At 36.3% G+C, this 27,940-nt stretch overlaps 3 protein-coding genes across 3 annotated transcripts; all 3 read left to right on the top strand.

The window, feature by feature from the left end:
* Window positions 1-66: 66 nt before the first annotated feature.
* Window positions 67-5,223, top strand: LOC124379534. The gene is made up of 7 exons (XM_046839933.1): window positions 67-167; window positions 423-803; window positions 903-992; window positions 1,557-1,592; window positions 1,689-1,721; window positions 2,759-2,836; window positions 2,945-5,223. The coding sequence occupies exons 1-7, from the start codon at window positions 116-118 to the stop codon at window positions 3,007-3,009; spliced, it is 735 nt and encodes a 244-aa protein (XP_046695889.1). The 5' UTR covers window positions 67-115; the 3' UTR covers window positions 3,010-5,223.
* Window positions 5,224-5,299: 76 nt separating this feature from the next.
* Window positions 5,300-11,684, top strand: LOC124378787. The gene is made up of 6 exons (XM_046838556.1): window positions 5,300-8,128; window positions 8,596-8,958; window positions 9,072-9,191; window positions 9,277-9,321; window positions 9,640-9,687; window positions 9,852-11,684. Exons 1-6 carry the CDS (start codon window positions 8,065-8,067, stop codon window positions 9,959-9,961), a joined length of 750 nt encoding a protein of 249 aa, XP_046694512.1. The 5' UTR covers window positions 5,300-8,064; the 3' UTR covers window positions 9,962-11,684.
* A 625-nt stretch (window positions 11,685-12,309) lies between these two features.
* Window positions 12,310-26,429, top strand: LOC124379469 (flocculation protein FLO11-like). The gene is made up of 23 exons (XM_046839837.1): window positions 12,310-12,850; window positions 15,283-15,306; window positions 15,425-15,467; window positions 15,533-15,652; window positions 15,736-15,909; window positions 16,056-16,298; window positions 16,429-16,548; window positions 16,636-16,896; window positions 17,002-17,313; window positions 17,397-17,582; window positions 18,002-18,229; window positions 18,331-18,570; window positions 18,666-18,761; window positions 18,886-19,041; window positions 20,191-20,298; window positions 20,386-20,643; window positions 22,023-22,259; window positions 22,344-22,406; window positions 22,503-22,557; window positions 22,635-22,754; window positions 24,154-24,271; window positions 24,683-24,834; window positions 24,950-26,429. Exons 1-23 carry the CDS (start codon window positions 12,350-12,352, stop codon window positions 25,074-25,076), a joined length of 3,942 nt encoding a protein of 1,313 aa, XP_046695793.1. The 5' UTR covers window positions 12,310-12,349; the 3' UTR covers window positions 25,077-26,429.
* The last annotated feature ends 1,511 nt before the right edge of the window (window positions 26,430-27,940 follow it).

Genomic DNA, 27,940 nt, shown 5'->3' with positions numbered 1-27,940 from the left:
GGCAAGACATCAAATATAGTGATATGTCATAGCCACTTCAGATAATTTCAGGAAGTGAGAGCCAAAGAAACGCATCACATAGCATTTGTCTTAGTGTGGAAGTGACAGACGCACAATGTTTGTGTTTCAAGCTGTCTGGATTTTTCTGTTTTTACCAACATACAGTGGTAAGTTCATGGCAGGTGCTGTTTTAATGAATATTTTTGGATTTCTAAAAAAAAACCACAGAATCAAAATCTAAATAGAAATTAAAATAGATTATGTAATATGTTGGCTTCAGTGTATTTTCAGCACTTCCTGAAAAAGGAACAAATTATAACAAAAAAACAAATGATTAAACAATTAACAAACTTGTGTAGTGAAGGACTGTGAGTTATAGAAGTCAACATTTGTAATTATAATACTTTACTTTTTAATTTCAGGAGAAAATCTGTGCCATAGTGAACTTCTAATACACAGTAACATTACTGCTGAGCTCCAATCTGACATCCTGCTGCCGTGTAACTTTCATCCAACTCTCCTCGGATCGGATAAGACTGCAGATATAGCAGTAGTGTGGACTCAGAAGAACACAACAACACACAGTCTACTGGAGATCTTTCTATGGGGAGAAGTGAGGTTCTGGGATTACAAAAGTGGACGTATCAAGACGTTTCCTAAACTCTCTGAATCAGGAAACTTCTCCATCGTCCTTCAGAAAGTGCAGCTGTATGATCTGAGTCTGTACCGCTGTGAGCTGTTTAATGGGTTCAACTGCAGCATTGCGTATCAGGAGATAAATCTGTATCAATGCAGCACACAATGTAAAGTACATCTTGTATTCTACTGCATGACTACCAAAACAAACACACACAAATGTTTGGATTAATATCCTATAAGCTATATCATACTCTATATTCCAGCCCACCAGTCAATATGGATCATAGTAGGAGCTTTCACAGGAGGAATTGTGCTGCTTGTTGTGTTAGCAACCTGTTGGTTTCATGCAAAACGTAAGTCATTTCTACAAGCTCATCTCCACATTCTCTTCATTTTCCATTCTTTTTTTATTTATGTATTTTTCCCCATGTATTGGAATTTTGGTTTGTATACTACTTTATACTAAAAAACACCAATTTCTTTCCTGAGTGTTTGAGTTACCCAAACTGAACTGTATTTTTTAACAAAATAGCTTGTGGTTTTCACCATGGAGGCAAAAGCAAGTCACGTAGCGTACAGTCTATTTTAAGATATTTTCACTTTCTACATGCTTTTACATGTGTGAAAATGTGTGTTGCATCTGTACCAAACTCTGAACAGTTAATGCTCTGCTACACTGTTTTATCTAAGGTGAATTAAGCATATGAATGTTATTACTGGCATTATTCGTTATACAGATGATCTTGTTTGTGAAGTTGTTCAAAGGGCGACCTTTCTGTGAAACTTTTGTTCACACATGCGGCTCTGTTCTGTATGTATTGTTCAGTACACCGTATGTGTGTGTCTCAGACAAGTCCAGGTTCTGAACAGAAACCTTTTTTGTATTCTTTGATTTTTCTTTTGATATTACATGGCAGGGCGACAAAAAATCACTCCTGTTGAGATCGACTATGGTAAGTTCATATATCGATTTATGTACATTAGATGCTGTTTTTGATTTTAATAGTTTTGTTGCACACACCCCCCAATGCTTTTCTTTGTCTCTGCAGAAAACGTTGCGGGTGCACATTCAGACAGAGGAAGTAAGCAGTCTGTGGTATTTGGCAACCAAACTCTGATCTGTTTTAAAACACAAAGTTTCCATCAGTGATTCGGATATATTTGTTAATAACTGCAGACAAAAAAAAAACATAGTAATAAAAGCTCAAGAGCTTCTGAATTCATAGGAAATTTTGACTTTTCTAAATGTATTGTTCATATTTAATAGAATTGTCTAATGCATTTAGTTAAAGGTACACAATTCAGATGTGTCTGTACTTGTATTCTAATTGCGTTGTATTTCCTTTCGGAGAAATGCATTTTCATGTTAGGACCATCAGTGGTAGACATCAGTGGAATATCAGACAAATAAATAATAGTTCATCATAAATTCTGTTGGAACACTGCTTTTTAAGTAACCAACAAGTTTGGATTCTTACAACGTGTGCCATTTGACAGATCTAGACCAATGTTTTATTGGTTCCTTCAACTTTCTACATGGTGAAATATGGTCACTGCCACTTTACACTTCATTAGGTTTTTAATGCACTTAGTGGTCACAACTGCAGCATTAACTAACAGAGGCCCACTGATGCAGGAAGTGGATGAGTAGCAGCAGACAAGGCAATGTAAATGCTAAATAGGCTAATTTTTAAAATGCTCAGTGGATGCAAGATTTTGTTTTACAACAAATTGAATACATTTTCATAAAGACAGTGTGAATGCATACATTTATACACTGCATCTATGATTTCTATTGTAAGGTGCTGTATATTGCAAATATTGGAATAGAAATATGGGGGATTGTGAATTGGATAATTAGATTTTTTCCCGTTGCATTGTTTTTGTCTAGTTGTTTTTAAACTCAAAATGGAGCTAATGCAGCACACACAATGCAAAACAAAATGTACTTAAGTAAAATGTAAAATTTTACGGTAGATTATAAAAACTACATTAAGAAGTAAACATACACACAAAAAACTACTCAATTACAGCAATGTGAGTAAATGTAATTCATTACTTTTTAACTCTTTTTAAGAAACTTTCCTTGACATATTTTCCTATTTTTCTATCTAAACAGGAGCATCAATTGAGAATCCAATTTATGACACTTCCTCTCAGTCGAAATCAAATGCCTGTGTAAGACAGTCAGAGGAAGGTAAGTGTGTTTAAAATAATCTAACAGTATATGTTTTGCTATTTAGGCATTGAAACTTACCTAATGACATTTTTTCTTTTTTTTTGCTTGCCAATTTCTTCCCCTAAGGACTTTCATCTGATATTCCAGTGTACGCCACTGTCAAGAAAGTAAAAAAAGTTAATAGAACCTGATGGAAGCCAAACACATAGTCATGATAACAAAAAAAACTTATCCTTAATAATTCCTGATCACTAACAAATGACAAGCTATCCCAGACAATATATATTTCATATTTGTGCTTTTGCCTCTAAATCAACGATCCATGCTTCTTTCTCCATGGCAACAGACTACAACTACTTTCCTTTTTAATATGTTCCTTTGCGTAACTGGAAACTTTGAACTGCTTCTCAGCTCTTATGGTTCTAAACAAATAAGTTTCATATTACATTTCATTTGGATTGTATTGGTATGGGACTGGCTTAAAAAAAAAATTCTATACAACACTGTGGTAAGGTTTTTTTCTTTCTTTTTTTTTTTTTTTTCCTCAGCCTCTTTATTATTAAAAGATTGTTAAAGATTTTGTATTACCACAACTTCATAAGCCACATTTATTTTTGTTTTCTGTTTTCTTCTTTTCTGTCTTTCTTTCTTTTTTTGCATATGTATGCATTATATGTTGATGTAAATAAGAATCCAGGGAAAGCAAACAGGTTTTCTATAATTACCCCCCACCCCCTAATGCTCACAGCCTCCACTTACCTCCCACACACTGCCTGTATACATGTGCACACACACACACGCAAATTTAGAACAAATTAATAACTCTGTCAAGCAGCTTTTCTATCTACATTCATATGTCAGTAGGTTTCACATTCAAACTCTTGAATAGCAGGCAGAATAGAAGATATAACACTCAAGCGCTAGTGGGAGTGATTTTGCAGTGATTACGAAAGTGCTTTCGAAAACAATATGGGGTAATGATTGTGTAATATCATAAAAAAAACATAGTTCCTTTACATCATCAAATACACCAACCTACTGGTGCTGCACACTGGAGCTCATTTCCTGTGCCTCAGTGGCTCAATGCAAAACATGAGTACTGATTTTAACAATTTGTATTGACACATCCACTTATATGACGTAAAGAAAGATCTTTGTATTGTGACTGGATCTTCTAAGAACACCTTAATGCTGAAAATGAATCATTGTAAGGAAACTGCAAAATTTCAAAAACAGGTCACCCAGTTGGCCTGAAAGAGGTTTTTTCCTGTTTGCTGGAAATCAGCTTCTGTTAAGATCTCACTTTCTCTATCTCTCTCTCTCCCTACCCTATCTCTCTTCGTTGGAAACTACTATTCATAACTTAACCTCGAACCTGGTGATCAGACTATACCCAATCTGATCAGACTAAATCCATTTGCATATCCGTTGGTTAATGCGTCCCTTTTTATTTCTGCACCCAAGATGGCGCTTTTCTGCCTAAAGTAACATCACAGTTACTTTATAACATCTCCTAAATACGACGCATTTTTAAAGAATCAGTTCAGGATGTTAATAGCACATCACAAAACGTCTCATAACTCATCCATTTATGTTGCAGGAGTATGATGCATAGAATCATAGTAGAATTAGGTTAGATGTTTCAAATAATCTTCAAGTGAAACATCAGAACTATGGAGGAAAATGTGATCTCTTGTGTGATTTATAATGTGACAGAGCTGTTGGTATCAGATAGGCTGGTTGGAATATTTTAAAAATCCCCTCGGGATTTTTATGTTAGTAGTTTACATAAAATGCACAAAAAATTGTAATGCAACCAGTAAACAGATAAAAATGACCAAACTTAATAAAGTTGACAGGAAGTCTGTTATAAATCAAACAAACTGTGGTTGTGGTGAAAACAGATCTATAGAGCATTTAAGCAGTAAGAAATGAAACAGTTTGGTGTGAAAAGACTAAATAGTTTTCCAACATATTTAAAAATAAAAATACGAATATGTATGTAAACATGGGCTGATGGCAACCTTATGGAATAAGTAGCTATTATATGATTGTGGAGAACTGACCAGTGAGTTGGAATTGATACATGACCAAATTTGGGGGGAGATTAAACAAAAGAAAAAGAATAAGAAGGACAATTCATGAACCTAAGTTCAAAAACAGTATTACAAAACCAGATCGGAAAAATAGTAATAGAACACAAACGGTAATCATCATTATTGAGTGCTATTGGTGGATGTAGTACACAAACCATGTACTTATGGTAAAATAGAAATTACACTCTGTTAAATATGTGTGAAAAAAAAATGCTCCCTTTAAACGTTCACTTGAGTAAAAGTAAAAAAAATGGGGGGGTAGTAGCTCCAGCGGTTAAGGCGCTGGGTTACTGATAGGAAGGTCAGGGGTTTAAGCCTCGGTATCACCAAGCTGCCACTCTTGGGCCCTTGAGCAAGGCCCTTAACCCTCTATGCTCCAGAGGCGCCGTATCATGGCCGACCCTGCGCTCTGACCCCAGCTTCTAAGCAAGCTGCGAATAACAAAATTTCACTGTGCTGTGATGTATATGTGACAAATAAAGGCTATTCTATTCTTCTACTCTAAAAAGGTATTTACTTTCAAATGTACTTAAGTATCCAAAGTATTATAATTTCTTATGGCTATAATGTTCCTATAATCCTTTCTGTCACAAGACTCTTTGTTGATCAACTCAGTTTATGTGAAAATACTCTGTTACTCTCAGCACAATGATCTATCAATAGAATGAGATTACTTATTTAAACACTGATTGATATCTATTACAATGATCATGAGCATGGGTGTTGTGGCATGTTAGGGTGACGAGTTTCTGTTATCATTTATTCCTCTCAAAATGTTCTGCTTGAAGCTGAACTGTATGTGGTGATAAGGAGATACCACCAAGCGCCAATCAAAACAAGTTCAAAACAAAGCATGTGCTCTACACTCGCTGCTTGTTTGACCAGTGAAGATTTTATCCTCTCATAAATAAAAAAAAAAAAGACTGATTTTGCAAAATGTTGTTGAGTAAAATATTTGACTTTAAATTATAGTAAAGTAAAAATCTCCCCAAATAGAAATACTTCAGTAAAGTACAGGCCCGCAAAAACGCTACGTTTTTCGCTAGAAGATGTGTTCTGAAGAGAATCTAAGGAGACATCCTGTTTAAGATTCTTCCCAGAACAGAAAATGACCAATTACCGTCCGTGGTCGTGTAAACATGCATGTTTTCTCTGCTTTCTCTTTCTCTTCTTCCGTGCAGCCATGTCCTGTTTCAGTCAATCGCTTTGTGGTTAAGCCATAAAATGTTATTAGGCAAATTTAAAGTTGTCAATACAAATGAACGTAAGTAAATTATGATTTTTATAATATAATAATATGACATTTTATAATAAGTCCCTTATTGGAACCTATAGATGTGATTAAGTTACATTACATTCAACTTTATTGTGAAAGAGCAGCGTTTAAATACATACGAGTCTGTAATCCTTTTGCTTGGTTTTAATCTTAATCTTACCACAAAAGACTGTAAGTATGACATCGTATCTACACCTATCAACATCAGCTTTCTAGTTAAGGTAGTGCAAATGTTTTAATAATGGCATTTCTATTCAGAATTGCATTTAAAATCATGCTACAGTGAATCGATCGCTTTGAGCTTTTGAGTATGAAGCAAATAGAAAGGGATTATAAGACACTAAACTATTTGTGCCAAAATGAGAAAAGCTCACACTGGTCACATTAACATCACACCCAGGTTCTTCAGGAAGTGGTTGTGGTGAAAACACTTCTAGAGTCCATCTGAGCATCGTGAAATGAAACAAAAAGGTTGATGGGAAAAGTTGAAATAGTTTCAAATGTATATAGAAATAAAAACACAAAACATTCTGATTGCATAAGTATTCGAATTTTTTTTTTTTTTGTGTGTGTAGATCTTTTTCTAGTGTTAAATGTTAAGCTTACTAATAAAGACTTACCCATCGTTTTGTCTTGAGCTGAGTTTATGTCCCTGGTCTCCATGATGATCTCCCTAGGGCAACAGATTTGATCTAATCTTTCAATTTAATCACGTTACACAAAATAATTTTATTGTAGATCACAGATGAATTTGTTTAGAGGTTTGGTATTCACACTCTCTCTCACCTATCATCTAAAGTGCACAGTGAGAATAAGCAGACTTCACAACTGTGGTTGTGGTGAAAAGATAATGCATGTGAGCATTATTTCAAAATAAAAACATGAAAAAATGTCATCTAAAGTGACACTGAGTAATCATGACTAAAATTTCTGTGAGCTCATGTATGCAAAAGAGGGCTGATAGCACCACTATGAAATAAATAGCTACCATAGAGTTGGGCAGAGATGGAAAATGGGTTATATTTTCAATTTGCATGACCAAATTAGGGGAAATTAAATATTAAAAAAAGACAAAATAAGAAGGGCAATTTGTGAACAAGAGTTTACAAATTGTATAACAAAATCAGATCCAAACACTACAAAAGAACAAGAATGGCAATCAGCATAATTAAGTGCAAAGTGTTTTCATAGAAGATGTGGACACCCTGTTCTCAGAATTGACCAATTCAGCATCTAAGGTCATATGAAAGTGTACACTTTCTCTGGTTTTCTCTTTTCCTTCATCTCTACACTCATGTCCAGTATCAGTCAATTGCCATATGTTTTATCTATAAACTATTCTTTGGCAAAGAAAAGTGAATTTAAGTAAATTATATATTTTTGTTAATTTTATAATTAACCTAGAGACCCACATTAGACACTATAGATGAGATGAGATTAGATTATATTATATTATATTAAACTATGTTGGCATCATAAACGTAATAAGTCACTAAATTTCGTGTGTTCCACCAATAACCGAAAGCATGAGAAAATATCTATATTTGTCTAAATCTTTTTTGTATTTCAGCTAAGATAAATGTTTTAATAATGATGTTTCTTTGATAATTATGTTTCTATAATAATTACTTTTTTTAATAATAATGATTACTATTTACAGTTTGACATTAAACAGATCAGAGTTTTTCAGTATAAAACAAACGGTGAATAAACGATTACAAAGAATAGACCATTTGTGGAAACTTTCTTTGGCTGCCATTAGAAAAAATGCATGCAGGTTTTTCAGGAAGTGGTTGTGATGAATATGTAGTCCATCTGAGCAAGTGAGAAATGAAGCAAAAGCTCTCTGCTATTACAACTGAGTAACAACAGAGATGTTCTATGGGATGAAGCATTGGATTCTGTGGCTGTCTATATGTCACATTTCATACATGAGTGGTGAGTAAAAGATTTTAACTTGTTTATTTTTTCATCTTCAACCTGTTAAGGAATCACATGCTTGCTAAATCATTATATCTTTGGTTCATTTTTCTGTTTCAAAAAACGAACGCTGATTTTAAATTCTTCCTCCTTTTAGTTCTTTTGTTTCCATTTTAGGTTTATATGATAAATAGAAAGACAAAATTGATGTTGATGTAAATACGTGTTTAAACATGTTTTGCTTGTGCAAAACGGAAACCAGGGCAAATGTGCCACGGTTCAAATTCAAGGCTGACTTCTGTAAGATTAAATGTTATTACAGTTCCTGGCAGTTTTTTTTTATATAATTCACAACATCCAACATCATATATGTAAAGAAATTCACTGTTGAACTCCAATGTTTGTGTTTTATATTATAGCACTGTTGAATGTTTATTGTACTGTATTGCAATTTTAACTCATAAAACTTTTCTTTTTAATTACAGGAGAAATGTTGTGCAGTAGTGAACTTCTAATACACAGTAACATTACTGCTGAGCTCCAGTCTGACGTCCTGCTGCCGTGTAACTTTCATCCAACTCTCCTCGGATCGGATAAGACTGCAGATATAGCAGTAGTGTGGACTCAGAAGAACACAACAACACACAGTCTACTGGAGATCTCTCTACAGGGAGACGTGAGGTTCTGGGATTACAAAGGTGGACGTATCAAGACGTTTCCTAAACTCTCTGAATCAGGAAACTTCTCCATCCTCGTTCAGAAAGTGCAGCTGTATGATCTGAGTCTGTACCGCTGTGAGCTGTTTAATGGGTTCAACTGCAGCATTGCGTATCAGGAGATACACCTAAGTAAGTTTCACACTATGAAACATACATATGTGTGTTGTATGCCAGTGATTCATGTTGTTCTGGATGCTATAAACATTAATTTCTGTTCACGTTGTTGTTTGTATTTGTTTTAGTTAGACAGACTGGTGTGAATATTTTGGAAGAAAAATGGCTTTTCATAGCAGTAGGAGGAGGAGCTGGTGTACTCGCCCTTCTTGCGGCAGTAGTTTGTTTCGTAAAGCGTACTCGCTTCAGTGAGTGATGCTTCAACTGCATAATTTAACTGATTTTCGAATCAGAGCATTATTTTAACACATTATTCGTTTTTCTTTATTTCAGATGCATCAAATGAACGCATCTATGCAAACTCAAGATTTGAAAGAAGTAGGATTTGTGTATTTGTTTTTCTTTCTTTCTTTCTTTCTTTCTTTCTTTCTTTCTTTCTTTCTTTCTTTCTTTCTTTCTTTCTTTCATCCATTTGCTCCAATGCCCATTTTTAAATCTAAAATAAAATTAAATAAACATTCCACAAAAATAATTTTAAATTGTTGACCCCATTGGCAGTGTTTTAAAATACATGGACTCTGTTAGCTTAGGTTTTTGGGTTGATTAAGGCTAAAAATCAAACAAATTAGTAAGACATTACACACTGTGACATTGGTAAGGCATGTTAGAAATCATAAATACTCTATTTGACTACAGGAAATGACAAACAGCACAGTGAAGAGAAACACAGCAGTAATCAGCATGGTGAGTATAATAGAACAAATATTATTAGAAATATAACAATAAATCTCTGATTCTACAAATAACTGCTTCAGTCATATAGAGAACATTGCAGTGTTTTATTGCTTGGATTATATATTATAAATTGGACTATGAATTTAATTTCTTCTTCTTTTCTTTAACTTAAGCACCTAAGGCTAAAATGAAGGTCCATGCCAGCAAACCTCGAAATCACAGTAACATCTACGCCAACAACCAAGTGGAAGCTGTAGAGATTTACGCCAACCAGACACACTGAAAACGGACTATGAGGCGGTTTAACCTATTTATACACAATTGATTGTTCATGCTGTTGCACCTTCCCAGTTTCTATGCAGACATTCTTGTATTATTTAAGGGAACTCCATAATGATACTCAGTATGTGGTCAGATGTAAAGTAAACATCTGACACCACACTATTATATAATTGACTTTCCATAAATCATTGGCATATACCTGTATTTGGAGTCATGGAATATAAGATTTTTTTTTATATCTGTAGCATTCAAATATTCTAAATCTAGAAATAAGGAGCCCTAAACCTGTTCCAGCATGACACTGTCCTTGTTTACAAAGTGAAGATTGGATTAGAAGAACGTCTGTGTTCTGCACAGAGCACTAACCTCAACCTGTGGTCTAGAACATTGACAACAGGGCCTTTGTTCAATAATACTCCTTTGCAATGATGTTTAAACATGCAGTTGTTAATGTGCTGGTCAGGCGTCTACATACATTTTGCTCAGATAATATATATAAACATTGTTTACATTTGCAGATGAGAATCATTTTCTAGTTCATTTATATTAAGGATGTAAACCAGTGAGTAAATGTTTTCTGTATGAGTTAATATGCTCAATTCTAATTGAATAGAATGCAGCGTTATCATGGTGGGTTTGGTTATATGGTTCAATTGAGTCTCATATTGAAATTCAGTATGCATGTCTTTTCATTGCATATATCTATCTGTCTGTCAAACTCTAAAATACAGTGATTATTATCATAAAAGTCAAACAATTTTAGGTTGAAGTTACACTTGGCTTTTTACACTCTCTACATTGGAATTATTTGTGAAGTAAAAATAGGTCGAAAAGCAGGCTCTGGCATGGAGAAACTGGTGCTGGATCTGTGATGATCACAAATGTTGCTTGCTCATCAGGGATAAATGCACACCGTTCACCTTGACTGTTGATTTCTGTAAAGCTGCTTTGAGACACTGTCTGTTGTGAAAAGCGCTATAGAAATAAACTTGACTTAACTTGACTTAACTTGACGTGACTTGAAGACAGAGACAAATCAGCAGGCAAATTTAAAAACAGTAAACAAGCAAAATGTCAGACAATCAACAGACAGGATTTTCTAGGTCGAAACAGAAATCTAGAAACTAGAACAAAGCCGGTTAAGAACAAATTATCAAAGCACAAAATCAATTCTCGGTAACGATAGACACAATAAATGAAACTGGTCATGTACTTTGCAGTAAGTTGAACATATGAAAGTCTTCTTATATTTGAGCTTTGTGTGTGTAAGTGTAACTGGAAACAGGTGCCGTATCAGTATGATGGTGCATGTGAATGTTGTAGTGCATGGGAGTTGGAGTCTAAAGCAACCATGTTTGAAGACCGTGGTGGCTCCTGGGAAAGGCAGTGACCTGACAAGGTCTCCTGAGATTTTAAACAGAACGTCAAATATTAATCACAGCAAGACCCCTAGTATCATAAAATATGAAATCATCTTCTTATGAATTAAAATTGTATCACATGATATCATGTGGAAGCTTGTGGGTTAAACGCCTACTATCTTTTCATCTCCAATAACTGGAAAGATTCAAAGTCCCAATAATTCCATTCTTATTGCTTTAATTGAAACATAATTGTAGTACAGGGGTGTACTGAACTTTGAATTCTATTAAAACAGTTTCATTAAACCTTCTCACCTAAAGCAGTTGATACAATATGCAGGTTTTAATATGTTAAAGCTTTTATTTGCCCGTTTTCTTTTACAAATAAAGTGAAATTTCTGATATTATTTGGTAAGCGTTTGCTGCTTGCGTTTTTTCCTTTGTATTTATCTTCAACCCATTTACTTTCTGTTTAAGATTTCAGCATTATGACCTCCTACTGTAACCATGCACCTGCTAAAGAGTCAATACCCTTTGACATCTGACCCAAGAGTTACAGGTCTCCCCCATGTGGTAAACTCACTTGTTTGAGATGGGCTGTTACACCAAAATGAAGGCAAGATCACGTTTGAAGCAATTTTAATATTGTATATTGTTTAATGGTGGGAGTGTTGGGATTGGCTGCATACGTTTAGCATAACTGTAAAGTACTTGGAGATACCAAGTATAAAGGTTCTAGTCTGTGTTTCTTTGCAGCCTGCTTGCACCCATTATACCCTGCCCTGATAAAACATCTAGGCTAGCGGCAGGCTGCCAGACAGCAAATACGTTCCAAAATTAGACCCCTTACTTGGGGATCCAAGCTCATGTCTATTACCCCCCACCCCCTTCTCTGTCAAATGACCTGGGGGCCAAGAAGGCAAAGAAAGGGCTTGATCTTAGCCCTCTCTGTTCACATACCCGCTGGCGGGTCAAGGAAAGACACAAACACCATCTACACACACACAGTTCATTGAGCTTGCATTGTGATGGAATCTAATCTGGCAAGTGGTTCCTGTGAGAATGGCACTGCCATGCTGGCACAGTTCGAGCGAGCTCTGCGCCTGGTCATGCGCGAGATCCACGTCGACGTTGCAACTTTCAAGCGAAACGTGGAGCAACGCCTGGAGGAGGCTTGTAAAGGCGCCAAACCCCTAGAGAACATGGTTTCAAGGCTCCAGGAGGAAAATCAGCAGCTAAAAGAGAAGCTTGAAGCACTTTCCCATCCCACATTACCTTGGATAGCGAGCCAGTCAAGTTCTCAGGGAAAGCATGATCTCCATGAAGTCCAGGCCCAAATCCAAGCAGAGAGATGTAGCCCTGGAAATGCATCTTCTATTGAGGATGAAGAAACCAGTGATCCAGCTGAATCATACTTACTTGGTGGATCTTTGTGTGTGGATTCCGAATCTTCTTCCTCCAGCACCCCCTCCTCCCCCATTGCTTCTGTGACCAGCACCATTAACCTGGATGCAAGTTATAAGTCTAACGTAAGCTTCTTAATTAATCAGAATAAAACATTATTTAAATGTTAGGGTTGCTGTTAGTATCTTAGGGTAATTGTTTTTTTGTTTTTGTTTTTTTAACTATAACAGCACATTCTGGTGATATTTTTATTAATTGTTAACCACAATTTTGTAATTTAATCAATTTAAAATTATATTTAATGCTCAGGATTACAAGTCCCTGTTGTTTCCTCAATAGTTCTCTTTAAATAAATACACGTCAGTTTGTTACACTTCTGAGAAACCATTAATCATAAAGTCCTATTTTTCAAAGATTCTTCTGCGGACCGACTTGTTAGAAAGCACTGACACTGGAGACTCCTTCCATAAATGTTAAGTGTCTCCTTACAGTAAGCTTCACCATATCAATGATTCTAAAATGTATTAATATATATAGCAACATATATTTAAAGTTTACTAAAAACTTTAGATCACATGAAGAGTCCACCATACAAGGCACAGTGAATGAGCAGTTACTTTAAAAGCAAGTACAGAATATAAGAATGAATGCAATAAATTAACCTTTAATATGGATTGCAGCTGCACTTCTGTCAGTGCCACTGGTATAGGAAATATATAAACTCTGAGTGCTGATTACTACACAGATCTGTTAGTTATATTAATTTTCTATGTCATATTCATAAGCATGAATTATTGATCAGTTTATTCTGAAGCTCAATAACTCAAAAACAAGTCACTGTAATTTTCGTAAAATGTTTTTTAAATGATGTCAGTTGTATTTTACAAAGTACATTATACTTAATTCTGGAACGTTATATAACTTATAAGTTACATATGTGTTTTGATTATGATCCAGGAGTCCCATGGAGTGTTTGTGTGTGTGTGTGTGTGTGTGTGTGTGTGTGTGTGTGTGTGTGTGTGTGTGGGTATATGCCCCTTAGGTCTCTTTGAAAAACACCTTAGGGAAAATTATCAGAAAATAAATAGCATTAAATACTCACCTTTAACATTTTACATTCTCCTGATTCACATAAGAATTTAATCTAGTGTACTTTTACATACATTACATATATGTACACACACACACACATACACACACACACACACACACACACACACACACACACACACACACACACAGTATTTCAGTATTTATATTCATTTTAATGACTCTTGCCAAACCCTGTCTTGTCTGAGATATGACTAGAAAATATTCAGATCATCCTAGGGCACAATCACAAACTAGCAAACCCATTCACCAAGTTTCTCATTGTTGATCATAGATAGTGTTGGCACCCATTTTCTGTAACACTCACGCCATTTCTAATTCTTGCACACATATACAGCATGTGGTTTAGGTGCCAGATTCAGCAGCATGTGGTTTCAGTGCCACGTGTTTATCACTCAGATCACAGATGTCCCTCTCACTTTCTCTCTCTGTCTGTAGGTGGCCCTAAAAAGCTTGGTGTATTTTTAGCTGATTGATGTCTTGTTTCCACTAAGAATTTGAACACTCCTTAGCACAGTCAGATTAGATTCAGTGTCCTTTGGAATCACCTTATAAACAACAGGATGGATCATGAAAATGTTCTTGATTTTAATGACAGTTGAACAACATGAACATTCTGATAAATTATTTTACATCAGGAAAATTTTAGTCCCTGAGCATCCAGGTTGATGATATGTAGCATGAGCTCCCTGTCTCATGTTTGAGTGAAAAAATGCCTTCCTCTACATTCCTGTAACCTCTTTATACTTGATATTGTTGTTAGATTTTGGCAAGAGTGCAGTTTTAGAAATGCAGATGTTACACATAAGAGGAAGTAATTGTTTGTTATGTCTTATGAGTCTTTTCACCTAGAGGAAGTACATCATAGATTATTAGCAGACTATGAGGTCATGAGGTCAAGTCGATTCAAATTGCAAGGCTATGCAAATATAGTCACGAACGCATAATGTGTGTAAACATTTTCACAAATGTATGTGGAATGTAAACAATTTATAACTCACAAACATGAGGACTTATAAAGCACTCAACACACAGACACACATACACCCTCACACATTGACACCCAAATCTGATACATAAGAATATTTAGACTAGGTTTAGTGTTTTCAACAAAACATATAGTGAAGAGTAATGATTGAATTAATAACCATTAAATAAAATTTTAATCAAGCCGAATAAATAAATAATAGTGCACCAAGATGTATCTTATTGTAAGGAAATTGTGAATTCGAATCCCAGTCATGCCACTTCTATCCATCATCAAGAGCCAAAGGAGCAAAACTGGCGAGACTCTTGAGTAGAATAATGTCTATCACATGTCTCTCATAAAGACATTAGCCAGTTGTGGACATCAGTGAGATAATGTATGTGGAGGAAGGTAGATAGCACTTTCATCCAGTGTTTCATTGCAGGTATTATACATACTTATAATCTTACTGCTTGACAGGGGATAAACAGAGAGAAGAAGGATGTAAAAAAAGAAGATGAAGAGGAAGAAGAAGATGAAGTTGATGAGGAAGAAGAAGAAGATGATGAAGATGAAGAAGAAGAAGAAGAAGAAGAAGAAGGTAAAGTGCCATTAACTTCAGCTGGACTGGAGAATAAACCTGAAAAAGCACAAGGTAAAAGACAGTCAGATTCAATTCATTAATTTCAATCATCTAATAATCATTAGCTAAATATGCAATTCTTTTAAGAATTGAAAGAAGAGTCAAGACTGGTCAGTAAACAGCATAGACTCTCTGAATCTTTGACCATCTCGTCTTCTCAAATACATCCTAATGCAGACCCCAGACCTGAATCTCCTTTAGGCAGTGGTGAGTTTAACAATCTGTTATTTAAATATTTTTCCATCAATTTTTTCTTGATTTCTATTTATCTTTCTTCTGGGTCAATTAAGAATATTCTGGATTCTCTGGATATTCTGGATACTCAATATCACAGGATGTTATGTCATCAGTATCCAGTCAGCACGTGACATCTGTCGCCATGACTACAAGACAGCGTCCATTGACAGCTACGAGCAGAGCAAGAGATTTGGCCGTGCAGAAGTCGATAGTACAGCTTACTGCAGGTGACCTCGGCTAAACACAGCTGCTAATTACTCAAACATTCCCAGGTTTCATCACTATTTAACCAAATGTCAGATGCATCTCTGTCCTGAAAATAGACAAGATGCCAAAAAGTCTAGAAAGTTCACGTTTCTGTTTTCATTGGCAGAGACCCAGAAAATACAGTCATCAAACAATAGCCAAACCATGTCTATGGTTTTGAAGGAAGCACCCCAGGAATCGAGAGCTGCTGAAGGTTGCCCATTAAACCCTACATCTCCGAGGCCTTGGAGGATACAACGTAACCCACGCACCATTCTTACTAAACTCATACCACCACCACCACAATTTAGACATTCACCTATTGAGCTCTCCACACCAGAGCCAAACACAGACTCCTCCCCTGAATCTGGTAAGTGAAACAAACTTGTAAGTATACAAATCCTAGTCACTTTCAGTTTTCCCTACAGGTATACTGGTCATTCTTCTGATTATTTTTTATTTTAGTGATCTGTATTAATATGTATGGTTTTCGTCATCAGGCAAGGTCCAGAAATTAAGGACACCAAAGAACCATAACTCTACAACTAACTCACAGTTTCATCTTTTGCCCTCTGAAAAAGTCTCATCAAAGGCAATAGAAAAGTCCTCATTTGAGAATGGTGAGTGCGATGTTCACATTCAAGTTTCTCTTAATCAACTTTTCCAACAGTTTCACCATATCTCACTCTTTGAACCTCCTACTGAAGCAGAAATTGCTTCCGAGACCAAGGAAGTGACATCAATGGTCAGCAGTCTGGAAACTACAGGAAAGCAAAATCTATTGGTCAATACAGACATCATGACAACTCCAAAAATCAAGCAATTAACCAATCAAAATGCTGATCTGCCTTTCAGCCAATTGGCTTTAGATACAGCTATGTCTGCAAAGAACCATCATGTGGCTCCTTTGGCTATATTGGAAAATAACAGCACCACAATCAAATCCTCAGAATCTACTTTAAGAACTGGTAAGTTTTTGTTCGTGGTGCACTTGTGTATATACATTTAATAAACCAGTGTTTACAAGATTCTGAAAGCAGCATTAATTTATATATTTTCTCTCTTATTGTCAGAGCGTTTACTCTCCTCACAAGTGCTCCAGTCAAAGGTCAATATTCAGTCAAGCTTGGGATCCATTGCAGAACCCCAGCAACCAAACAGCATTATAAACATACCTCAAAGCCCCAAATCTGCCAGATCAACAATCCAATGTCCTGCTCCATTTAAACCATCATGTACACTTAAGGCAAATGAATCTCCATTCAAAGCTGATGCCAAAGCTTCAGAAACCAGTGCATCTGTATACAACCACCACGTGGCTCCATTTTCTCTGACCTCTCCAATATCTGCTTGTTCCTCAGAGCCCTCGGAGCCACCCCTCAGAGGTCGGTAATAAAACATTTATGTTTCTTTCATTTTTAGCACTCATTAGCTATCATTATTTGGTATCTGTTTTTTTTCCAAACAGACCATTCTCAAGCAACCAGTTCAACTCAAAATGCAGAGGCACTTACTACACCAATAACACACCTACCTACGAGTAGTGCAGCTGTTCCTCTGAGCCCTAAACCTCTAAGGCCAACTAACCAAAGCCCTGCACCATTCAAGTCTTCATCTGTACCAAGTCCAGTAATTAGATCACACCACAGAATTGGTAACTATATTTGTAACTATAAAAAGATCAAATGTACAATGACTGATTTACTAATAAATAAAAAATTGTTGCCAATTTGTAGTGGTGAGAAAGTGCAAGAAGAAGAAAACACTTCTTGACACTGAAAAATATGCATTTTCATACCACCCTGCCACTATTTTACATTTACTTTTATAGCATTTGGCAGCGCAACTTACAATTATTTCATTTACACAACTAAGCAGATGAGGGTTAAGGGCCTTGCTTAAGGGACCAGCAGAGCCTGCTTGGTGGACCTGGGATTTGAACTCATGATCTTTTGATCAGAAGTCTAATATCCTAATCACTGAGCTACCACTAAAATGATTTTGTGATGATTGCATGTCAACTGTATTTTATTCCTTGTTCAATAGCATTGCTATTCTTTTTTACCTGTACAGTTCAGACAGAAAAAATGTCATCTACGAGCATTCTTTATGAGAAACAAGCCACTGTCCTGGAGTCTCAAGTTGTCCAATCTGCAAAATCTAATTTAAATGTTCACATGAGCCCTAAGATTAAACCAACCAAGCTGATCCTAAATGAGCGTTCTTCTACTAACTGTAACCACAATCCTTCTCCTGAAATGATGCAGAAACCACTGTTAGCTGTACCTTCACCAATATCTGGTGAGTTCTTAAAATAATTAAAACTGAAATACAATACAATCATAATACAATTAAATGGATAAGGATTGTATACTGTTGTTTTGTCTGCATTTCTTGCCCAGACACTACAATTTCACCGGTCAGTAAAGAAGATCAAGAGTCTTCCAGCAAAGTGACTCCTCAACCTCCTGTTGCCGCATTCACACAAATAAGCCCACGACCTATCAAAAGACTGACAAACCACGACCTCATGCAAAATCAAGATGCCAGTCTTACCAGCTCTCAGTCTGTTGTTCATCTTAACTCTGCTGAGACATCTAGTGTATCCTCAAAGGTCAACGAAACCCAATATCCAGTTCAGTGTGAGTACAAGTTCAAGAGTACCAAGCCTATTTCTTTTTCTAAATTATTTGCCAAAAGGTTTTAGACCGTTTTATCCTATAAGATGTTATTTCAGTGCAACAGGAAATGAAGTCAACAGGGGGCAGTTTCTCCCCTTCTCAGCTGTCTTTTGGATCTCTAGGCAAACGTTCAGATTCACCATCTGGAAGTGGTAAATTAGCCCAATGTCTTGTACTTTGATTTTTACTTTTTAAAATAAATAGGTCACTAGAATAGCTTGAACACCAAATTATTGATAACCTTATTTTGTTTCTTATTGTTCTTCATTCATTCAGAGTACTCAGGCTACTCATCAGTCTATTCATCTGTGCATCAGGAGGTGAGGTCATCTGCCCAGCAGATTGCAACCTCTATAACTTGCATGAGCCCCAGACGCCAAAGACGAGTAACCAATTACAACACAGAGAAGTTGATTGCATCATCACAGACAGGTAGTGATTAACATTATCAGCTGCAACTCTTCTGCATATTTTGGTTTAGAATAGATATTTTTATATACATTTTTAGCATATTTCTCAGTCAAATATTTCAGAAAACATATGTGCCACACAGTGGCCAGCCGTGCAATTGGTACCTGGGCCTACAGTGAGGACTTACCCGACTTAATCCACTTCTTAATACCACCACTATCATGTCGCAATTAAAAAACCATCAATACTATACAAAAACACGATATAACAATGCGTGGCATTACAGAGGGTGAATACTATTTTACTAAAGCAAGAAAACCATTTAAGACAACTCTAAACCTCTACACTACCACCAGAACTGTGCCACCTACATCATCTGGAGCAGATTTTTACAAAATGTAAATAAAATACAGCCTACTCACCAGAGATGCAGACTCATAATGTGCACCGCTCCTCAGAGGTTGTAAGCCAGTGGTACCGCTCGTATTCACTGGTCTGGAAGTGGAGAACCAACCCTTTCTCTGGCTGAGACAATCTAGCTAGCTTCAGGGCTGGCCGACCTCTCCTCACGATGTCTAGCTTTTCTTTAAAATGGATTTTTAAGTATGTTCAAGAACAAATAATTTTCTCTTCCTCCGTAGGATTAAAAAAAGTCTAACTCTGACATATTGATGTGTGCAGAGCTACAGACGTGTTTTGCCAGTGAGGCGAATATGAAATCTGATTGGTTAAAGAAAGAGTTATTTCTTAAGGAGACTATGGTACATCGGCCAGCAGGACTGATTTTAAAGATTAGATTGACATGGCAGCACATAAAGGCTGAAATCTGATTGGAGAAAACATCTACATACACGTACTGAAAGCAGTGCAGCCAAGAGAAACGCTACGAAGTAAAGAGAATAAACTGTTGGGAATTAATTAATACAATTTCATGGAACAAATATAAGAACTTAGTTTGTAAATATAGGATAGTGTTTCTGATAGTGTTTAGGCCAGCAGAGAAGGTTTTTCTGGCCCTGACCGCCCACCACTGGTGCCACATCAATTTTCTATGGATAACACATTTTCTACTCAACACACAATAATTTGGATATTCCACAGGCTTATAATGATATAGGATTAAATATGTCTTTAGAGCCTTATATATTTTTTTCCTTTTTATCCGATCAGAAGCCTGTACAGAATCAGGACAAGAGAGGACATGCATGCCTCGTGTCGTCTCACAGCCTCAGCTCTCAAATTTTCTAGCTAGAAGAGCAGAATCACCTGTTGACAGTGGTGGGTTTAGCATTTTTCTCTTTTCACATTAAAATGTTTACAAATTCATCCATTTATGTTGCTTTTTTTTTCGTCTTTTCTGGTCAGAGTATTCTGGATACTCCTCAGTTTATTCCTCAGTGTCACAGGAGGTACAATCAGCCATAGATGTATCCACAACGGCCCCAAAACCCCAACCACCGGTCACTTCTATGATTCGTATGAGCCCAAAGCCTGTCCGGAGATCAACCAATCCCAGTTCTTCTCTCCCTAACCCCTCCCCTCCACTAAAATCAAAAGTGTTTGGCCAATCAGTGCTAAGTAATAAATCATATCCACCAATCATTGACTCTTCTACTAATTCTGGTGAGTAACACATGTGCAGTGCTTCTGTTTCTACTTATTTTAGTATTGTTTATATCTGGTCTTTTTCTTCACCTCGTTAAAAATAATGGCAAACATAGTGGTCTGGTCAGTGATGTGCTAGTCAGTGTTTTATTTCACAGGGGAGTAATAAAAACCTGTTTAATTTAAGTACAGAATGGATTGCAAGTGGCATGCTTTGAGAAGAAAAGAATGAACAATATAAACGTGTGATGTGGTATTTTTTTTATTTTTTAATAACAACTTGTTCCGATATGTTTATTCATCTTCGACTATAAGCAAATTGATGGATAATTCTCACCTATCCACTATTTTCACCTAATTATCTTTTATTACTTACTTTCCAACCCCTCTCGCTTTCTGTTAGAACAGCAGGTTCATATATATGCTAATCAAAACCCAAATATTACCTAGCATGCTTTAGTCAATAACATTATCTGCTCCTATTCTACCTACAAGGACCTGCTGAATAAACCTGATACTTTGCCGGGCCTCCATAGTTATTTGGTGACTTATACTTTGATGCAGATAAAAATCAATGCAGTGATGGAGCACACATGATAGTCACCTAACCTCTTTTTTTAGTATATAGAGTGTGACAGGGTTCATGCCGGCCAGCTGTCTCAGTGGAGTGCACTAAAATAATCTAACACACACTTTCATTTGCCAGCATTGACAAGTTAAAGATATCACTAATGTACAAGTGCAAAACTGACTGATTGGACACATATAAATGTTGATTTTCTGTAGTTAATTTATATACAGAGCTAAAATTCTGGCATCTTTAAAGTACAAACATAGATACAATTACCAGATTAGATTACATTTATATTGAAAGTGTATGAAATGATGGACTAAGCGAGAAAGAAAGATGTTAATTAAGTGTGTACATTAATGTTTATCGCAGTGGTTACGTTCCAAAAGTTATTTAAGCCGTAAATCATCCTCCCACACACTTTGAACACACACAGAAAACATTTGCAAGAATACAATAATTATATTTTTTTATTAATAAATTTTATTATTTTAAAATAAAACTCCCTATAGGTTTTTTGGTCTATCGTGCTATCCACGAGAGCCTGGGAAAATCAGCGAAACAAATTAGTTATGTGGCAAATGCAATTCGGCTATAAACCGGGGGTACAAGATTTGAACCGCGGTAAAACAGGGGATTACTGTATTGGTTATGATACTATATTAATAATGAAGCTGTTGGTGTTAATTCCTTGTGCTGTTAGTGTTATATTTATCCTTTAATAATAATAATAATAATAATAATAATAATTTTAGCATTTAATTGTTTAAACTCACCTTCCAGCCAATCGGTGTCAAGTAATACATTTTTTTTTTCATCTAATTAGGGATGTTACAGGATATGAAGTCATCACTCAGCAGTCAGTACCCAGCCATCTCCTCTCCACAGCTGTCTGCTACACGCAACAACCAAATCCCACAAAGCCCCAAGTCCATCGCCAGGTCAAGCAACATTTCTCAGCCTAACACTACACCCCATTTTAACCCATTGCTTTTCAGCCAATCGACATCTGACCCAGCCGTTTCTAAACCATCAACCATCATGGACTCTCCCAGCAGACCTGGTGAGATTTGTGTACCGAAATACTTAACAATTAAAATTCTTAATATCTCCAATCCAACTTTTTCTTGTATTTGCCTGAAATTAGTGTCAGCAGTCAAACCATGGACTGCTAACCAGAAGATAAATACAAGTTCACCTGGCAATCCAGGTTATAAATATAATTCTGTTTTATTGATATATATTCTCTAAATACTTTCCATCTCAATGTGAGTTTTACACACAGTGATGCTCTTTGTTCCCCCAGACAAGACTATATCTAAACCAGCTCATTTCTCTGATTCCAAACCTCTCACTGAGAAGTAAGGATGCATCCATGAGGCATGGCTTCAATCCAACAAAGCCTTTCATTTATTAACTGGTTTTATTTTCTCTGCAGCTTCATCAAGACTTCTGACAGTGTGAATGGTAAAGAGAGTTTGGCAGGATCACAGATGCTGCCCAGAAACTTCCAGAGCAAGCAGGCCTTGTTTCAGAGAATGGATTCGGAACCTAGCAGGTCTCAAACGACGCATTGTTATTTTGATATTTAACCTACACAGACTGCATAATAAACTACAGGAGAGCATCCCTTATAGAATATTCACACGCACTTTATAGAGAAAAGTGTGTGGACACCTGACCATATGATTTTAATGGAATTTTTGGAACGTCCTATTCCACATTTAGTCTTCATTTGCTTTTATAATAACCTTTCTTCTGGGAAGATGTTTCACTAGATTTGTGGATTCCACTAAAGTGTGGTCTTGGACATGTGTGCTCAGTTACAGTGGTGTTCCTAAAGTCAGGTATTGATGTGGGGTAAGGAGGCCCATGGTGCAGTGAGCATTTCAATTAATCTCAAGTGTGTTTAATAGGGTTGAGATCAGAGCTTTATAGCAAGCTACTCAAGATCTTCCACTCCTAACCATGTTAACAATATTCTCACGTAGTTCGCTTGTCATGCTGGAACAGGTTTAGGTTTAGGTCCAAAAACATCCTTTACATGTGTGATGGATGTGTATGGAAGCCATACACAAACATTCATATATATATATATATATATATATATATATATATATATATATATATATATATATATATATATATATGTGGCAAAGAGGATTAAGGGGACACGCTTAAGTGTCTACCACTGACTGCTTGGTGGTACTTGGGCTTATGAACTGTTAAGTCACCATCAACAAAATCCCATGTGCAAACTGGGATTGCCTTTAAAAATAAGTTCATCATTTGGGGAAAAAAAACTCATGCACTACATTTTACTTCAGTATAGAGGTCTCTCCCACTGCTGAGGATGGTTCCACATGAACATCCTAAAGAACCTTGAGGAGGGTTGTTGAGGGTTTAGCTCAAGAATCTTGGAGATGTTTTTTGCCTGTTATTAAATTAACAACCTGATACAATGAAGTTCATTGCCATGAAGAGTTTTGCATTCAAGTGTCCATCAATAATCAGGTAATAACCACAACATTGATGGAACTATAAATGAATGGACATTCAGTCTCACCCAGATGAGAATGGGGATCCCTTTTGTGTCTGGTTCTTCTCCAAGTTTCTTTCTCATAGTGTCTAAGGGGAGTTTTTCCTTGCTACTGTCACCACTGGCTAAGATAAACTTATACAGACTTGATTGATCACATTGAAATTTGTAGTCGCAATCTAATAATTTCTGCTTTGGGACAATTTCCATTCCAAGCTCGATTCCAAAAAAGCTTGAATTGATCTGAACTTCATGAGGAACGTCCACTACATGAAAAAATGTGTAAAATATAACATGTAAGGTGATTATTCCTTTCTGAAAGGGATGGGCTTCCAGAACATCAGTGTAATTTGGACATCACATAATTTGAGCTGCTTGGTGTTGCATAGGAATCAATGCCATGTCCTTGCCTCTTTAGAGATAAGAGCGTGGAGTCGAGACCTAAACTGGGACGATCTCAGAGCTTCAATACGAGTGCCAGTGGCATTAAACAGCTCTTGCTGGAATGGTGCCGCTCCAAAACCATTGGCTACCAGGTCTGTACTGGAAGGTTTTCACTTATATTTTGTATGTGAATATTTATAATACTGAATAGTACATTTCTATATGTACAAATGTGGAGCAAAATGGGTGCTAGTAAGTTTGCACCCATTTTGGTTTCTCACTATAATAATTCACTTTATTTGTTCAGTTTATCTACAAAACAGAAAATTTCTTGATTGTTTTGATCATACTTTTTCCTATAAGTCATTACACTGAGGCAGTGTGTAAAGCAGTCTGTTATCTAAATAAGTTTGCGTCCCCATTGATATTAATTTATTAATTCGTCACCAGTAAGGTCTCAAAGGATCCAGCGCTTATGGAAACACTGGGTGCAAGGTGGTTATAGCTTCATCTCTCTCTCTCTCTCTCTCTCTCTCTCTCTCTCTCTCTCTCTCTCTCTCCAGCACATATATATCCATAATTTTTCCTCCAGCTGGACTGATGGAATGGCCTTTTGTGCTTTAGTGCACTCTTTCTTTCCTAATGAGTTTGACTACAGTCAGCTGAATCCTGCGCACCGTAAATACAACCTGGATTTGGCCTTCACCACTGCTGAGTAAGTGTGCGTGTGTGTGTGTGTGTGTGTGTGTGTGTGTGTTTGACTGAGCTTGTGTGTGTGGAAGAGTGCAAAACAGTGTCTGTGATATCCTGTGTGCTTTCCTGTCTCTCAGGGAGAAGGCAGACTGCATTCGGCTGATCGAGGTTGAAGATATGATGGCAATGGGCTCCAACCCGGACCCCATGTGCGTGTTTACGTATGTGCAGTCCCTTTACAACAACCTCAAGAAGTTTGAGTGATCGCTTCCTACATGAGGCATTGTTTCTATGCGTTCTCATTAGGGTTACAGGCATATTGGGTTTCATAGTCTTATTTGTTACTTCTGCTATTTTGGAAACAGTTTTGTTCAGCCAGGCACTAAGCAGGTTTGGTAAGGAATAAAAAAAATAAAAAATAAAAAATAAAAACAGGTCAGGAGCAGAAGATAGAGTACAACAGAGCATCCTACAATATTTAATTTCTCTAAAATCTCAGCAACTAATACATTTTCTTTTTATTTAAAAATGACAATTTTAATAGTTAATAGTTGCATTTATTGTTGTGTGAAGGATACAGAACAACTTCCACTTATCTTTTAGATGTTATAAACAACAATTTACATAAAACATGTCATATCAACAATACATGTTTTTTAGCACACATACATAGATATTAACCCCTTTTTTTTTGCAAATGCATTATTAACATTGAATTATATGGAGCAGGGTAGCTGTAAGTTGTTACTATAGAAACAATGATGTATTAGAATACTAGCATAAACCTGTGAGTGTCACTGAAGTCAGAATATTTGCTAAATTGTTAAAACCCACCAATCAATCACACACATTCTGCCCTTCTTCGGAACGTATTGAAGACATGGTAAAAATGGTTTGTGTTATAGCAAGAAAATTGCACATGTGTCAAGTGATGTCCTTTTGTATGATGCCTGCATGGGACAGCATTGTGGAATAGATGCAGTTATACAGCTGGACTGGTGAAATAATACGTGTTTTTGATTTTTTTTAAATGAGTAAAATTAATCAAAATATGTTTATCTGGTTTACAAATTACATTATGGTTTACACTGTGTCTGCTGTCTTAACTTCTTTCCACTGAACCGAGTGGTGAGAATGGGACAAAGAGAGAAGCCTCTAACATGAAAAAGGGAAGTGTGTGTGTATTCAAAGGAGAGTGTCATTACATTGTGGGGAAGAGAGAAATTATCAGTGGCTACAGGGGTTTTTGAAGAAAACCGTTCTGTGTGGCAAGACGTGTGTGAAGTGTTGCACCTGAGGACGTGGCAGCGATTTCCTTTTGTCTTTGTTCTGAGGAGAAGACCGAAGCAAGTCCCTTAGAGGACTGCTCTGAATAATAAATATGGTAGTATAGATGAGACCCAGGGGTTCGACTGGATGTCGGAATTCTAACCTAAAAACACATTTAGAAAAAGTATAGATCTGAATTAGCAGTGTTGGAGGGAAATCTGGGAAATGTCATTGTAAAACATTTTAGAACATACACATGTTTATTGTCTTAAAACAGCTGGAATGAAGTTTTACAGCTGCAATGTACATGGTATCATGTTTGTCACCAATAAACGTATTGTGTACAAGAAAATGTTTTGTGACTGATTAATTAGAAGAATGCAGAATAGTCGGAAAAACAAATTATCAGTTGGTAATTTATCACTTTCAGTTACATAACTAATAACTAACATCATTATTTTCTTTTACAGTCATAATACAACCTTTAAAATGTGTATTCTAATTTTTTTTTTCCTGGATGTTGTGATCTAGACCCAGTGCATTATTTTTGCAACTTGGGTAGCACAGAAAAAACGGGTGAAAGGTGTGTGTGTGGTGTATGTTTAATTACATTAAAGCTTTAAAAAGGTACATAGGTACAGGACTTTTAGCTTTTTAGTTGTATAGCCACATTTCCATATATGAGATAGCAATAGTATCAGTGTATTATACAATTGCTAAATGCAAAACATTACTTAATAAATAGACCTAAATAAACATTTTTTTATTAAAACTGAGAATTATTTTCAAAATATTTAGATACCACTGCAATGAAAAGTATTAAATTATTGAATTGATACAAAACAAAACAATAATAATTCACAGAAATGCTCACAGGGCATTAGTTCAGAACTTCACAACTGAGGTTGTGCATCACTGAGATTCTATAAAATAATTAGGCAATAAATAAATAAGTATGGCTTTGCATTCATGCACAATCTCAAGAACTTAGATATGAAGTCAAATCAATTCAAGTGAGCTTTTAATGTCATTTCAGCCAAAAATTTAACTAATTTCACCTCAGATCAAGGTGCTACATAAAAACATAAATGAACACAAGATCATGCAAAAATACAAAACTAACTGTGTGTTCAAATGAAGCTCACAAACAACAAAAAAGAACAATGTTGTTTGATGCATTTGTGTGCTGCCATTTCTACCTCATGCATAGTAAAGAGTGGTATGGTTTATTTGTTTCATTATAATAGACTTCTGGTTTAGGCCAAACCTAAATGGTGTTTATTGCTGCATGAACATGAACACCTTTAATTTGTTAGCAGAACTAAAGCCAGTTGATGAGTGATGTATATTTACTTCTGAACAAATAATCCTATGCAGTAGAGCGATCATTTACGGATTATTTATTTATACATTGTTTGTCTGCCTCTCCACCCATTTGCATCATGTACACAATTAACAGTAAAGCAGTGCTACTTTGTTTGCTGTTCATGCTGTGAGCCAACATGTCGATTTGACATCACTTGCTGAACTCTGGGTTGAGAAGAATTTAGTGAGCTTTCAATCAACTGAGTTGTTGGGAGGTTTATCTGAAATTGATACAGATGCAGGGGGGAATGTTTGGAGCACTAAACACACTTGTAGGTTTTGTTTTTGCGTCACACGTGCCTTCCCTGGTGAACTACATCTTTTGATAAGTAGCTTTTGCATCGTCCAGCTTGCTTCCTAGATTCCTGAGTCTCAGACGCTGTGTCTGTGTGTGTGTGTGTGTGTGTGTTTTGTCTCCCCACGTGATTGCCACTAATGACGCCATTAATGGGTCACCCGAGCGCGAGCCTCCGGAATCCGCCGGGTCAGTGTTG

The sequence above is a fragment of the Silurus meridionalis genome, chromosome 25 (genome assembly GCF_014805685.1).
Source record: "Silurus meridionalis isolate SWU-2019-XX chromosome 25, ASM1480568v1, whole genome shotgun sequence".
NCBI classification, from domain to species: Eukaryota; Metazoa; Chordata; class Actinopteri; order Siluriformes; family Siluridae; genus Silurus; species Silurus meridionalis.
Note: the sequence above shows the minus strand (reverse complement) of the source record. Positions and strands in the feature narration are given on the sequence as shown.